At 45.5% G+C, this 14,674-nt stretch overlaps 1 protein-coding gene across 5 annotated transcripts in view; it reads right to left on the reverse strand.

Annotated features, from left to right (window-relative positions):
• kdm2aa (lysine (K)-specific demethylase 2Aa) overlaps nt 1-14,674 on the reverse strand; it is a 197,333-nt gene that overhangs the window by 22,107 nt on the left and 160,552 nt on the right. For all 5 annotated transcript variants that reach the window (XM_061772020.1, XM_061772018.1, XM_061772016.1 and 2 more), the window contains 5 exons: nt 13,793-13,955; nt 7,385-7,630; nt 7,134-7,297; nt 3,319-3,465; nt 3,024-3,242 (listed from right to left, as the gene is read on the reverse strand). In XM_061772020.1, the coding sequence (XP_061628004.1) occupies nt 3,024-3,242; nt 3,319-3,465; nt 7,134-7,297; nt 7,385-7,630; nt 13,793-13,955 (939 nt within the window). The remainder of the gene's footprint in view (nt 1-3,023; nt 3,243-3,318; nt 3,466-7,133; nt 7,298-7,384; nt 7,631-13,792; nt 13,956-14,674) is intronic.

The following is a 14,674-nucleotide window of genomic DNA, read 5'->3' on the forward strand; positions in this document are numbered from 1 at the left end:
CTCCAACTACCGGAGACAAATTCCTTGTGTGTTTTGGACATACTTGGCAAATAAAGATGATTCTGATTCTGATTATTCACGTTTCGTGACTAAATTTCACAATAGCTTCATGGTTAGCATGGCTTCTCCATCGTCTCCTGTTAATTACACCTTGTCCTCCTTTCGTGATAATGATGCTTTGTCAGAAGTGTAGATAATTCGCTGCCATAGAGCCAACAACTAAGTTTGTACAAATAAATAAGAAGAGCAGCTCCACACAGTGTTTAGCCATGCTAGTTGGCCAGTCACAGCTAGTAGCTAGCTGGAGAGGCCAGCATCTGCAAGGCTCAGTGGAAGGAAAAAGTATGTGAACCCTTTAGAATTTTCTAAATTTCAGCATAAATTGGTCATAAAATGTCTGATCATCTAAATCACAGTACTAAGTCTGCCTAAACAAATACCACACAAACAATTACGTATTCATATTTTTATTGAAATCAGAGTCAGGTGTGAGCAAAACTGGAGTCCAATCGATGAAGCAAAATTGGATGAGTCTTAAAGCTGCTCTGGCGACAAGAAAACAAATTTTCACAATTGTCTCTTGGACAGAAGCATTGCCGATGTGTGTGTACCATGCTCAAAGGAGCTCTCAGAAGACCTACAATTAAAGGCTTCTTTATACTCGCGTGGACGGTGACCGCGCTGACGTCACTACGGCTGTCCCTCGCGTAGATTGCCTTTTTACTCGAGCGCAACCCATGCGCACTGTTTTCAAAGTGTGCTGCAGTTCTCCTCCAAGTCGGCTGGTATTGGATAGGACACCACAGGGTGCAGTTTCCTCTGCATTATTTTTTGCCATTTCCGGTAGCTGTTTTTACTTTCCTTTCAGTAACAAGGAACAAAGCAACAACAATGGCGTCCGCGATAGAACAAATGGACCTAGATGACCACCTGATACGTTTAATTATGCTGCAAAATCGATCGACAAGGTGGCGACGTAGATGGTATGTAGAACCAAGGGCCACGCTGGTACGTCATCAGAGCATGTGACTAAAACGGACCAATCACGAGAGATGATCTCCGCGGCGTTCGACGCGCAGCAACTATTTTTGTCTGGTGCGTGGCAAGCTACGCAGAGGTGCTGCGCGGGGCAATTCGTCAGTTACGTGATGCAATGCAGGAGTATCAAGAGGCCTTAAGAATACTGACTTGTAATAAGCTGTAAAAGGTTACAAAATTATCTCTAAAAGTCTTGATCGTCATCAGTTCACGGCTAGACAAATTGTCTGTAAAAGGAGAAAGTTCAGCACTGCTGCTTCTCCTCCAAGGAGTAGCTGTCCTGTGAAGATGACTACAAGAGCAAAGCGCAAAATGCTCAGCGAGTTAAAAAAAAAAAAAAAAAAAAAAAAGAACACGAGAATGTCAGTTGAAGATTTACAAAAATCACTGGCACATGCAAACATCTCTGTTGACAAATCTACCATACCTAAAACAAACAAAAATGGGATTCATGGGAGAACACGAACGAGAAAGCCGTTGCTGTTTGAAAAAAACATTGCTGCACTTTTAAGTTTGCTAAAGAGCAATTGGATGTTTCACAGCACTACTGACAAAATAATCTGTGGACAGATGAAACCAAAGTTTAATTGTTTGGGAGGAACACATAATGCCATGTGTGGAAGAAAAAAATGACAGCACACCAACATCAAACCATATCCAAACTGAAGCATGGTGGAGGAAGCATCATGGTATGCTCGTCCTTCGCTACCTCAGAGCCTGGACAGCGCGCTATCATAAATGAAAAAATGAATTCACAAATTTATGAAGGTATTTTGCAGAAGAACTTGAGGCCAAATGTCCAACAGTTGAAGCCCAAAAGACGAGTGTTGCAACAGGACAATGATCCAAAACAAATCAGAATGGCTTCAAGGAGAAAATAAATGTTCTGGAGTGGTCCAAAGTCCTGACCTCAATCTGACTGAGATGCTGTGGCATGACCTCAAGAGAGCTATTCACACCAGATATCCCAAGAATATTGCTGAACTGCAACAGTTTTGCAAAGAGTATTGGTACAAAATCGATCCTGATCGTTGTGCACGTCTGATCTGCAACTACAGGAAACGTTGGGTTGAGGTTATTCCTGCTAAAGGAGGGTCAACCAGTTGTAGTTCACTGAATTTTTCCTCCCTGTCCTGTGAATGTTTACATTATACGTAATATGTAAAAAATTCCAAAGGGTTCACATACTTTTTCCTCCCACTGTATGTGGTGGCCCGACACAGTGCCATATCAGGGCCACAGTTGATGTCAGATCCTGTGTGGGGATGCTCTTCTGATGATGATGGGAAGCTGAATGGAGCCAAACACAGAACAATCTTGGACGTCTTGTGAGTGGCGTGGCGCAGAGGGTCGTCTGTTCGTATCCCCGCCCGGGCGCATGTCGTCATGTCCCTTGGCAAAACACCCACATTTCCCATGAATGAATATGGTTGGATGTTTGGTGGTGGTCGAAGGGCCCGAAGGGCGTAGGCGCAGTGTGGCATCCACAGTTCCGTCAGACTGCCCCAGGGCAGCCGTGGCTACACAAATAGTTTACCACCACTAGACTGTGACTGCAATTGTAAAGGGTGTTGGACTATCATGAAAAACGTTGTATAAATGTAATGTAGTAGTACAGATGTGTTGGAGTCAAGTCTGGGGCGAATGGTTCACATTCCAGCAGGACAAAGGCCAGAGAGCCAGCATTACAACAGAATAGTTTAGATAAAGGCATAATCAAGTGTCAAAATGGCCCAGTCGAAGTTCAAACCTAAATCCCACTTAAGTCTGTGGCAATTGCTTCTCACAAACAATTTCCATCCAATTTGACTGAGCTTCAGATATTTTGCAAAGACAAATGGGCAAAAATTCCAGTTTCACAATGTGCAAACCTGTGAGACACATACCGAGCTCATTTAAGAGTGAAAACTGTGTGAAGCAACATGAAAGTGCTCTGACAGTTGAAGGGAGTCCATTTGGACAATTACAAAACGTAAATAAAATACCTGCTAGAATGAGTTCATTGAGGTTGCTGCGAGTGCGTGTCCCGCCTGCTGCCAGCAAAGCTATGGAAGAATCTGTAATGTTCTTGCAGTGAGCCAGGTCCAGCTTCTCCAAGTGTGGCATATGATGCTGCATAAGTCTTAGAGTGGATTCATTTATATCCAGACCAGACAGGTGCAGTGTCTCGATGTTCTTTAGTCTGCAGCGAGAAGACTCTGAGCCTAAGATGGGGAAAACATTTTTTCTTAATGTCAGTGTAGAAAATCTGTGAGCCTGCTCATTTCTGCTGCATCTGACCATGTTGGGTGAGGAGTTCTTTAAATTGGGTATCTTTAATGCCGTCACACCAGCGCAGATCCAGTAGTCGAAGATAGGGAAGAGCAGGGGAGACCAATGCTGATAGGCATGACCAGGAGAGGCCAGCAACCCTTAACTCTCGAAGACCTAAAGTAAGAAAGACAGCAAAACTGAAAAGGGAATGGGCAGAAGAATGTGTGAATTAACATCAGTGTTAGTATCTGCTTGGCCAAAAGATGGTTGATGCCTTTCCTTGTCCTGGGTGTTGTGGGACTGTCGTGGTCGTATCTTCAACACTGCATGGAAGTTAGGGAAAGTACCTCGTTTGGCAACATGGGTTTTGCCACCTCCCCTTTTTAACTAAGGGGGCTGGAGTGTGCTCCAATTATAGGGACTCACACTCTTCAGCTTTCCAGGGAAGCTTTACTGGAGAGGAAGGTCCAGCTGCTGGTCAAAATCTGATAGAGGAGGTACAATTAAGCTTTGGTTCTGGTCAAGATACACTGGATCAGTTCTAAAACATTGCGAGGTTACTAGGCCCAACTGGTCTAAATGTGCTTGTGGACTTGGAAAAGTGTTTACACTTTCCCGATCTCCTGTGGGTGATGCTTCAGGAGTATGGGATGTGGGGCCCTTGATTTACGAATCACTTATAGTAAAGAAATATCTAACCATCTGTCTGTCCAGTTTGGTGAATTGAAGATGATCTTCTTTTCCTTTCGGCTTGTCCCGTTAGGGGTCGCCACAGCGCGTCATCCTTTTCCATGTAAGCCTATCTCCTGCATCCTCCTCTCGAACACCAACTGCCATCATGTCTTCCCTCACGACATCCATCAACCTTCTATTTGGTCTTCCTCTAGGTCTCTTGCCTGGCAGGTCCATCCTCATCATCCTTCTACCAATATCTCTGGACGTGTCCAAACCATTGAAGTCTGCTCTCTCTAACTTTGTCTCCAAAACATCGAACCTTGGCTGTCCCTCTGATGAGCTCATTTCCAATTTTATCCAACCTGGTCACTCTGAGAGCGAATCTCAACATCTTCATTTCCGCCTCCTCCAACTCTGCTTCCTGTTGTCTCTTCAGTGCCACTGTCTCTAATCCGTACATCATGGCTGGCCTCACCACTGTTTTATAAACTTTGCCCTTCATCCGACCAGAGACTTTTCTGTCACATAACACACCTGACACCTTCCTCCACCCGTTCCAACCTGCTTGGACCCGTTTCTTCACTTCCTGACCACACTCACCTTTGCTCTGGACGGTTGACCCCAACTATTTAAAGTCCTCCACCCTTGCTCTCTCTTCTCCCTGTAGCCTCACTCTTCCCCCACCACTCCTCTCATTCATGCGCATATATTCTGTTTTACTTTGGCTAATCTTCATTCCTCTTCTTTCCAGTGAATGCCTCCATCTTTCTAACTGTTCCTCCACCTGCTCCCTGCTTTCACTGCAGATCACAATGTCATCTGCAAACATCATGGTCCACGAGTATTCAAGTCCAACTCATCTGTCAGCCTATCCATCACCACTGCAAAAAGAAAGGGGCTCAGGGCTGATCCCTGATGCAGTCCCATGTCCACCTTAAATTCGTCTGTCACACCTACAGCACACCTCACCGCTGTTCTGCTGCCCTCGTACATGTCCTGTATTATTCTAACATACTTCTCTGCCACTCCAGACTTCCGCATGCAGTACCACAGTTCCTCTCTGGGTACTCTGTCATAGGCTTTCTCTAGAACTACAAAGACACAATGTAGCTCCTTCTGACCTTCTCTGTACTTTTCCATCAACATCCTCAAGGCAAATAATGCATCTGTGGTACTCTTTCTAGGCATGAAACCATACTGTTGCTCGCAAATACTCACTTCTGTCCTGAGTCTAGCCTCCACTACTCTTTCCCATAACTTCATTGTGTGGCTCATCAACTTTATTCCTTTATCGTTGCCACAGCTCTGCACATCACCTTTGTTCTTAAAAATGGGCACCAGTACACTTTTCCTCCATTCCTCAGGCATCTTCTCACGCACTAGAATTCTATTGAACAAGCTGGTCAAAATCTCCACAGCCACCTCTCCTAGATGCTTCCATCCCTCCACAGGAAAGTCATCAGGACCAACTGCCTTTCCATTTTTCATCCTCTTTAATGCCTTTCTAACTTCCCCCTTACTAATCATTGCCACTTCCTGTCCAGTCTTCTGGAAGCTCCTCCCATCCACCGAGAGCCTGTCTCACCTCTTCCCGAAAAGCTGCACAACACTTGTCCTGTCTCAGCTTCCACCACATGGTTCTCTTCTCTGCCTTTGACTTCCTAATCTTCCTCCCCACCACCAGAGTCATCTTACACACCACCATCCTATGCTGTCTAGCCACACTCTCCCCTACCACTACCTTACAGTTGGTAACCTCCTTCAGATTACATCGTCTGCACAAGATGCAATCCACCCGAGTGCTTCTACCTTCGCTCTTGTAGGTCATCCTATGTTTGTGCCTCTTTTGGAAAAAAGTGTTCACTACAGCCATTTGCATCCTTGTTGCAAAGTCTACCACCATCTGTCCCTCCAAGTTCCTTTCCTGGATGCCGTACTTACCCATCACTTCTTCATCACCCCTATTACCTTCACCAACATGTCCATTACAATCTGCACCAATTACGACTCTTTCTTTGTCTGAGATGTTCAGAACTACTTCGTCTAGCTCCTTCCAGAATTTCTCTTTCACCTCTAGGTCACATCCTACCTGTGGGGCATAGCTACTAATCACATTACACAACACCCTCAATTTCAAATTTCAGCCTCATCATTCGATCTGATATTCTTTTCACCTCCAAGACATTCTTAGCCAACTCTTCTTTTAAAATAACCCCGACTCCATTTCTCTTCCCATCTACACCATGGTAAAATAATTTAAACCCTGCCCCTAAACTTCTAGCCTTACTGCCTTTCCACCTGGTCTACTGGACACACAATATATCAACCTTTCTCCTAATTATCATGTCAACCAACTCCCGAGATTTTCCTGTCATAGTCCCAACATTCTAAGTCCCCACATTCAGTTCTAGGCTCTGTGCTTTCCTCTTCTCTTTCTGCTTAAGAACCCGCTTTTCACCTTGTCTTCTTCTTTTTGACTTCGACCCACAGTAGCTGAATTACCAACGGCGCCCCGCAGGTTGACGGCGCCGGTGGCGGACGTTGTTAACCCGGGCCACGACCGATCCGGTATGGAATTCTTTGGATGAAAGGATGCCCTTCCTGACGCAACCCTCTGCATTTATCCGCGGTTGGGACCGGCTGGTTTGCACTGACTTGTGCCCCCCATAGGGCTGCATTGAATTGAAGATCTAATATCTCCTATTTGTGGATGATGTAGTTCTGATCGATTCACTGAGCTGTGACCGTCTGTTGGGGTGGTTCACAACTAAGTGTGACGCAGCCAGGCTCAGAATGTGGTGAATAGAGCTGAGCCGAGGTGAAACTCTGGATTTACTAGACAAGCTACATTTCTACCCTCACACTGTCATGAGCTGGCTGGCTCACTGACTGTAATGACATCAGGCAAGCCAGCTCAGACAGCCCAGGCATTTTTATTTGGCCACCACTTGAAGAGGTTTTCTGGGCATGTCCAACTGGGAGGAGACCTTTGGGCAGGCATAGGACACACTAGAGGGAGTATGTCTCACCGGTGGTCTTGGTGTCTTGCCAGTGGACTCGGGGGAGTTGGCCCATAGACAGGAAGGTCTGGGCCTCAGACTGAGTCCACTGTGACCCAGACCTGTATGAACTGAGAATAATGGATCTACAGATATATGTGTTCATACCTGGAAGCCTGGTTAGAAGACAGATGAGCTGCCTTTTGGCCAGGGGTGTCCATGAGAGGTCCAAAGAAGTGGGCTGATGTTTTATGATACCTGCCAACGCCTGGTTACTAAGTTGATTGAATCGACTCATATCCAGATGGCTCCATAGATGCTTATCAAAGCTCCTGCACAGAATAATAAATGCCATTTACAGAATTTTGATTCTTGAATACAGATAAAACTTCAGAATAAAACAATCATTTCGGACATACCACTTATACCAGGCCTTGCAGACAGTCATGCAGTTGAGCAGCTCAGCTCTGTTTAGGTATCTGAAAACAGACACCCACACTTCCTTCTCTCCTCCACTCTCATCCACATCCTGAAAAGATGATAGGCACAGCAGGGATGGAAGTGACAGTGTTGGAGGGACAGAGGAAGTAGCGGGTTCCCTTTCCTCTGTGGACACAGACTGATCGATAGTGCCCCGGATGACACAGTTGCCACGAAGACTTGGCCTGCAAGATAACATTTGACCAGTCTGGTTATTGCATACATTTGTAACAACAGGTTCATGTCTTCATTAAATTAAGTGCTCACCATTAGTGCACCCCAACAGTTTTGTTAGTAAATTGTATCTTCTACGGAATACTATACTACTACAGTGGTGCCTAAAACACAAGTGACATGTCTTACGAGTTTTTTAAGAAATGAGTCATCACTTGACCAATTTTTTTTTTGTCTTGAGAAACAAGCAAATTTTGAGATGAGTGCAGTTCACATCCCCACTGCTAGATGGCAGCAGCACACTTCACAACATCCAGCATCTGTCAATTCAGCGTTATTAGGAACCCCACGAGTTCCTGGCAAGACACACCCCGATGCAACATGATTGGCTCCTTCACAGCGGGAAGGGCAGGGTACGCAGATGTAACGAGATGACCATACCAGATATGCATCACATTTTTACATTTGTTAGTTTGTTATGGGTAGGTTTTGAACTAAGGCGGTTAAGGATGGGTTAAGTTTAGGATTAAAATAGGTTAGCTAATGGGATTCATTAACGCTGCCACATGCAGCCGTGGCCCAATGGTTAAGATCGCCTGCCACCGTAGAGGACCTAGGTTCAGGACCCCAACTGGACCATCCGCCAAATCTCCCGGACTCACGGCTGTGGTGTCCTTGAGCAAGACACTGATACCCCGAAAAGCTCCCAGGGTGCTCCAGCTGCCCCCTGCTCCAGTGTGTTCCACTAACATGTGTATGTGTTCACTGTGATGGGTTAAATGCAGGGAACAAATTTTGTGTACATGCATGCATGCATGTTCATGCCAATAAAAGGTGATTCTTCTTCTTAAGTCACATACTTCTTTTCCCATCTGGAAGCAGTAGGACATATTCTACCAGGATACAGCAGCCAATCATAGTGCAGCGAGGTGTGTCCAGCAACCTTTAATATTGGAGCTGGGCGTGTCCTGCCAGGAACACGTGGGATTTCTAACAAAACGTCAATTCACATTGGTTTCCATGCAGTGGAAGCACAATATCAGTTGGTGGCAGTAATGCATCATTGTCAAGTGCCCACAAAAAAAGAACAAGGACAATACTTGAGGCACAGTGGTGTTTTTAACCACACATTTTCCGTATTTGCAGGTTACTATGTGGAAAGAAAATATTACTGTGCATTTTTATAAAGAACATCACCGTTAAGTGCAATCATAGAACTCTGTCCTCCGTTAATTTTGTAAGACACTTTCACCCATTAAATAAAAACTAACATTCAACTAAAGATGTCAAATAAGGCCATTACATTTGAACACCCCGTACGCACAAAACGGGGCATGAAAGATGTATATGCAACTTACTGCGGAAAGTATGTGACCAACTGTCGTGGCGGCAATCACCGGACCCGTTGGTGTACACCAGCGGTGATGGATGCCGTCAAGCTGAAGAAGGATTCCTATCGGGCACTTTTTGGCCTGTGGGACTCCTGAGGCAGCAGATGAGTACTGGCTGGCCTAGCGGAATGCAGCTTTGGTGGTTGCTGAGGCAAAAACTCGGACATGGGAGGACTTCGGTGAGGGCATGGAGAACGATTTCCAAACGGCTTCGAGGAAATTCTGGTCCACCATCCGGTGTCTCAGGAAGGATAAGCAGTGCACCATCAACACTGTGTATAGTGGGGATGGGGCGCTGCTTACCTTGACTCAGGATGTTGTGAGTCGGTGGGGAGAATACTTTGAAGACGACCTCAATTCCACCGACACGCCTTCCCATGAGGAAGCAAAGGCTGGGGTCTTTGAGGTGGGCTCTCCTATCTCTAGGGTTGAGGTCACCGTGGTGGTTAAAAAGCTCCTCGGTGGCAAGGCCCCGGGGGTGGATGAGATTCGCCCGGAGTGCCTAAAGGCTCTGGATCTTGTGGGGCTGTCCTGGTTGACGCCTCTGCAACATTGCGTGGATATCAGGGACAGTGCCTCTGGATTGGCAGACTGGGCTGGTGGTCCCCCTTTTTAAAAAGGGGGACCGGAGGGTGTGTTCCAACTACAGGGGGATCACACTCCTCAGCCTCAGGGGTGCTGGAGAGGAGGGTCCGTCGGGAAGTCGAACCTCAGATTCAGGAAGAGCAGTGTGGTTTTCGTCCTGGCCGTGGAACAGTGTACCACTTCTACACTCTCGGCAGGGTCCTCGGGGGTGCATGGGAGTTTGCCCAACCAGTCTACAAGGCGTTCGACCGTGTCCCTCGAAGAGTTTTGTGGCGGGTGCTTCGGGAGTATGGGGTCCAGAACCCCCTGATATGGGCTATTCGGTCCCTGTACGACCAGTGTCAGACTTTGGTCCGCATTGCTGGCAGTAAGTCGGACACGTTTCCGGTGAGGGTTGGACTCCGCCAACGCTGCCCTTTGTCACAGATTCTGTTTATAACTTTTCTGAACAGAATTTCTAGCCGCAGCCGAGGTGTAGAGGGGGTCCGGTTTGGTGTCCTCAGTATTGCATCTCTGCTTTTTGCAGATGATGTGGTTCTCTTGGCTTCATCCAGCTGTGATCTCCAACTCTCACTGGAGTGTGAAGCGTCTGGGGTGAGAATCAGCACCTCCAAATCTAAGCCCATGGTCCTCAGTCGGAAAAGGGTGAAGTGCCCTCTCTGGGTCGGGGATGAGATCCTGCCCCAAATGGAAGAGTACAAATATCTTGGGGTCTTGTTCACGAGTGAGGGAAGAATGGAACCGGAGATCAACAGGCGGATCAGTGCGGACTTTGTATCGGTCCGTTGTGGTGAAGGAGGAGCTAAGCCGAAAGGCGAAGCTCTCGATTTACCGGTCGATCTACGTTCCTACCCTCACCTATGGTCACGAGCTGTGGGTCGTGACCGAAAGAACACAGAATACAAGTGGCCGAAATGAGTTTCCGCCGCAGGGTATTCGGGCTCTCCCTTCGAGATAGGGTGAGAAGCTCTGTCATCCGGGAGGGGCTCAGAGTAGAGCCGCTGCTCCTCCGCATTGTGAGGAGCCAGATGAGGTGGCTCAGGAATCTGATTAGGATGCCTCCCGGACGCCTCCCTTGCGAGGTGTTCTGGGGACATCCCACCAGGAGGAGACCCCGTGGATGACCCAGGACACGCTAGAGAGACTATGTCTCTCGGCTGGCCTGGGAACGCCACGGGAGGAAGGAAGAGCTGGAGGAAGAGGCTGGGGAGAGGGAAGTCTGGGCTTCCCTGCTGAGGCTGCTGACCCCGCGACCCGACCTCAGATAAGCGGAGGAAAATGAATGAATGAATGATTGTCAATAATTGCCAGGAAAATAGGAGCTGCTACTATTCCTTGTGTGTACAACACTGTTTGGATATCCTTGCCCGGAGATCTGCATAAAATCATTTTCAAGGCAGACAATGCTTCTGTGTGCATACCAAGAGTTATTTTTGTCCAAAACTGTTCAAAATGTTGCTATACAGTATGGAATTTTTATTTTTTTTATTTTTTTTTTTACTCTTTTTTTGCTGCAAATGAGCGCCGTCTATGAGGAAACCGCCAAGTTGACACGCGTGATGAGCGGCCAATATAGACGCACCCATTTGATCTAAAATTTCACCAGAAAAATGCAATACATCATAATAGGTGTATCTTTCTGTTTTTAGGTGCTTTTGCCAGATAAATGAATTACCGTATTTTCCGCAATATAAGGCGCACTTAAAAGCCTTTAATTTTCTCAAAAATTTACGGTGCGCCTTTTAACCCAGTGAGCCTTATGTATGCATTGAGTTCCAAAATCTGTAAAAATGTTTTTGTGCGATTTTGGTAAGCGCTCTGCTTGACTGACTGTCGGACCATTTCCCGCCGACATACGGACGTAATACTACGTACGCTGACAGCGATAAACCAATCAGAGAACATTAGGTAAAGCTACGTACAGTACGTATGCTTACCTCCGTCACGCTCCTCCAGTAGGTATACTGTACTACCGGTATGCTGCAAAACAACATTTGTTTGGCTAAGGACCTCCGAAAATGGCATCAGCGAAGAGACATGCTTACGAGGCACAATTCAAACGACAGGCTATCCGTTACGCGGTTGTAAATGGGAATACAGCAGCTGCGAGATAATTCAAAATCAAGCACAAGAACTGAGAAGCATCTCTACAGTCACCATTCAACTGAAGGCAATAACGATAGCACAAGACATGAAGGATACAACACTTTCAAGGAGGTCCGTCTTGGTGCTTTCGTTTTATGAAAAGGCGCCATCTGCGCAAGGACTACCGTGGCGCAGCAACTGCCAGCGAACTCCAACCGCTGGACATTGGTGTAAACAGGGGGTTCAAAGTGAAGTTGCGAGCGGCGTGGGACCAATGGATGAGAGACGGCGAACACACCTTCAGTAAGACTGGGAGGCAGCACCGGGTGAGTTACGCCACCATGTCAGAGTCAGAATCATCTTTATTTTGCCGAGTATGTCTAAAAAACACACAAGGAATTTGTCTCCGGTCGTTGGAGCCGCTCTAGTACGACAACAGTCAGTCAATTGACAGAGAACACTTTTGAGACAAAGACATTGTGAGAAACAGTCACTGAGCAATAAAAGGTTGCTAATTATCTGGTAATGCTGGTAGAATTTTTTTATTTAAATTTTTATTTATTTATTTTTTGACAATTGTGCAAAAAGATGCAGAGTCCTCTAGCACTTAGAACAGTTTGAATGACTAATACAGCAATAGTCCGGTGCAATGACCATTGTGCGAAGGGTGCCGAGATACTCCTCAATCAGTGTGCAAGTGGTGCAGTTTCTACTGTGGCATGAGTGGCCAGTATTGGTCAACAACAGATATGCAAATAGTGCAGTGTGGCGAGACTACCAAAGTGAGTGCACGAGTAATGTATAATTGGCCTGACCGAAATGTGACAACAAACTCAAGACAAAAAATTGGCAGCATGTTGCAATGGAATTGTAGGCTAGCTGTTTAAGAAGTTGATGGCAAGGAAAACTGCAGGGGGTCCAGCATGGGACCTGTGACGCTCGAGGTGGTCCAGCACAAGACGTTCAAAGGACTTCATGACCACAGATGTCAAGGTGATAGGCCTGTAGTCATTTAGACCCAAGATTGTAGGTTTCTTGGGGACTGGAATGATGGTAGAGCGTTTGAAACAGGATGGTAGTTCGCCCAGTTCCAGAGATCTATTGAAGATCTGTGTGAAGACTGGAGCGAGCTGGTCCGTGCAGGCTTTGAGGCAGGATGGGGACACATGGTCTGGGCCTGCCGCTTTGTTAATCTTTTGTTGTTTGAAGATGCGTCTCACATCCTGTTCGTGGATGGTTAATGCAGAAGTCCTCGGTGTGTGTGGTCGGTGGTGCGGCTGGGTGGGTGTGGGGTGTGAAAGTGTCCTTTTCAAATCTGCAGTAGAAATTGTTCAAGTCGTTGGCTAGTGTACTATTGTTCTCAGCTTGGGGTGATCGCTTGTAATTGGTTAGCGATTGTAATGCATCCCAGACTGATTTAGAGTCGTCCATCCATATGTGAATTGTAGATGTCTGGGCTAAGGTATCTGCTTTGACTGTTGTCCAAGCTTTCATGCAACCCGGCATCATTGCTGAACAGCCACCCGGCAACGAGACTGACTCAGACAATGACGAGAGGGAACCCGGCATGTTTGATGGAAAAATTGCCCAGCTGTTCAATTCAGATACAGAAGATGAGGACTTTGATAGATTTGTGACAAAGATTGATCAAAAAATAATGTGAATGTATTTTTAAATACGTAGTAGAATAAAGTTCAACTAAACTCACTGTTTTGCTTCCGTTACCTTGTTTTAGCATGCGCCGAATAATACGGTGCGCCTTATGTATGGTTTAAGTACAGAAATAGACCCCGTAATTGAGACCGGGCCTTACAATCTGGTGCGCCTTATGATGCAGAAAATACGGTACTATAGCTAAAGCCATACGTTAATTTGTACAGTGTCCCTTTAAGTGTTGCTGCAAATCTGAATAAAAATTTGTATACGGAAATTTTGTTTCTCTTTTTCACATACAATATTACAGAATATGTGCCATTGATCACAAAGCGACATTCTCTGCCATCTTGTGACATTAATACCTTTAATGCTATAGTGAAATATTTTTGCACCTTGGCTGAAGGTCTGAGCTCTTTTGAGTTCCATTTTAAATTAAGTAAGTTGCAAAACACCAACCTTCCTGGTCCTTGTGGAATGTGGCCATCCCGTGTGTTGTCATCGCTCTTGAACCGCAAAGGTTTGGAAAAAGTGGTCTTTCGGTTGAAGTTTGGTTGACCACATGGATTTACTGGAGGTGTCCTAAAACCCATGGCAGCTTCCATTTTCGGAACTATAGACACTGTGAGGAAAAAGAAACCCCAAACATTTTTTATTTAGTCATAAAAAATAAAACAAGTTTAACAATGAAAAAAGAAGAGGGAGGTCATTTGTACAAATGCATTCCTTTTATCCCAAATGGGGCAATCTACTTTGTGTTTGACAATGTGTCCACGCGACATAGACAAGCTTGCATGAGTAAAAAACAAATGTGTTCGGAGAGCTTCCTTGAAAAGGGGAACAGGTCAAATAATGAGACAGAAAAAGAATCTTGAGCCTTTAACTTCCAAGAAGTCTAGTCGAGTAAAGGCTACATTAAGTCTAGTCTAGTAAAGGGTCCATTAGGGTTGGGCAATACAGGCAAATATGAATAGATATATTTTTTGAATTTTACGATAATAATTTGACGAGATCCTATTAAAAAACATGTAAATCTACCTGCTTCCCAGAATATTTATTGCACAAGAATATTGTTTGGCAATATTTAACAATTAATATAACGTGTGTTTTTACAGGAGGATATGCCAAATCAGGTTTGCACAATAGTATTTTAGTTAATCTTTTGTGGAAAGAAATGTAAAAAATCTTTTTAAAAATTAAGATGACATCAAATGTAAACCTAAACCAAATAGATTTTTGTCTGTCACGACACGATACACATTTGGCTAGAACACTGCAGAAAGAAATGTAGTTGGTGGCGTTCTTTGTCTTGCCCACATTTCCATGTTTTTGTCATATTGT

Source organism: Phyllopteryx taeniolatus, chromosome 4 (assembly GCF_024500385.1).
Source record: "Phyllopteryx taeniolatus isolate TA_2022b chromosome 4, UOR_Ptae_1.2, whole genome shotgun sequence".
NCBI classification, from domain to species: Eukaryota; Metazoa; Chordata; class Actinopteri; order Syngnathiformes; family Syngnathidae; genus Phyllopteryx; species Phyllopteryx taeniolatus.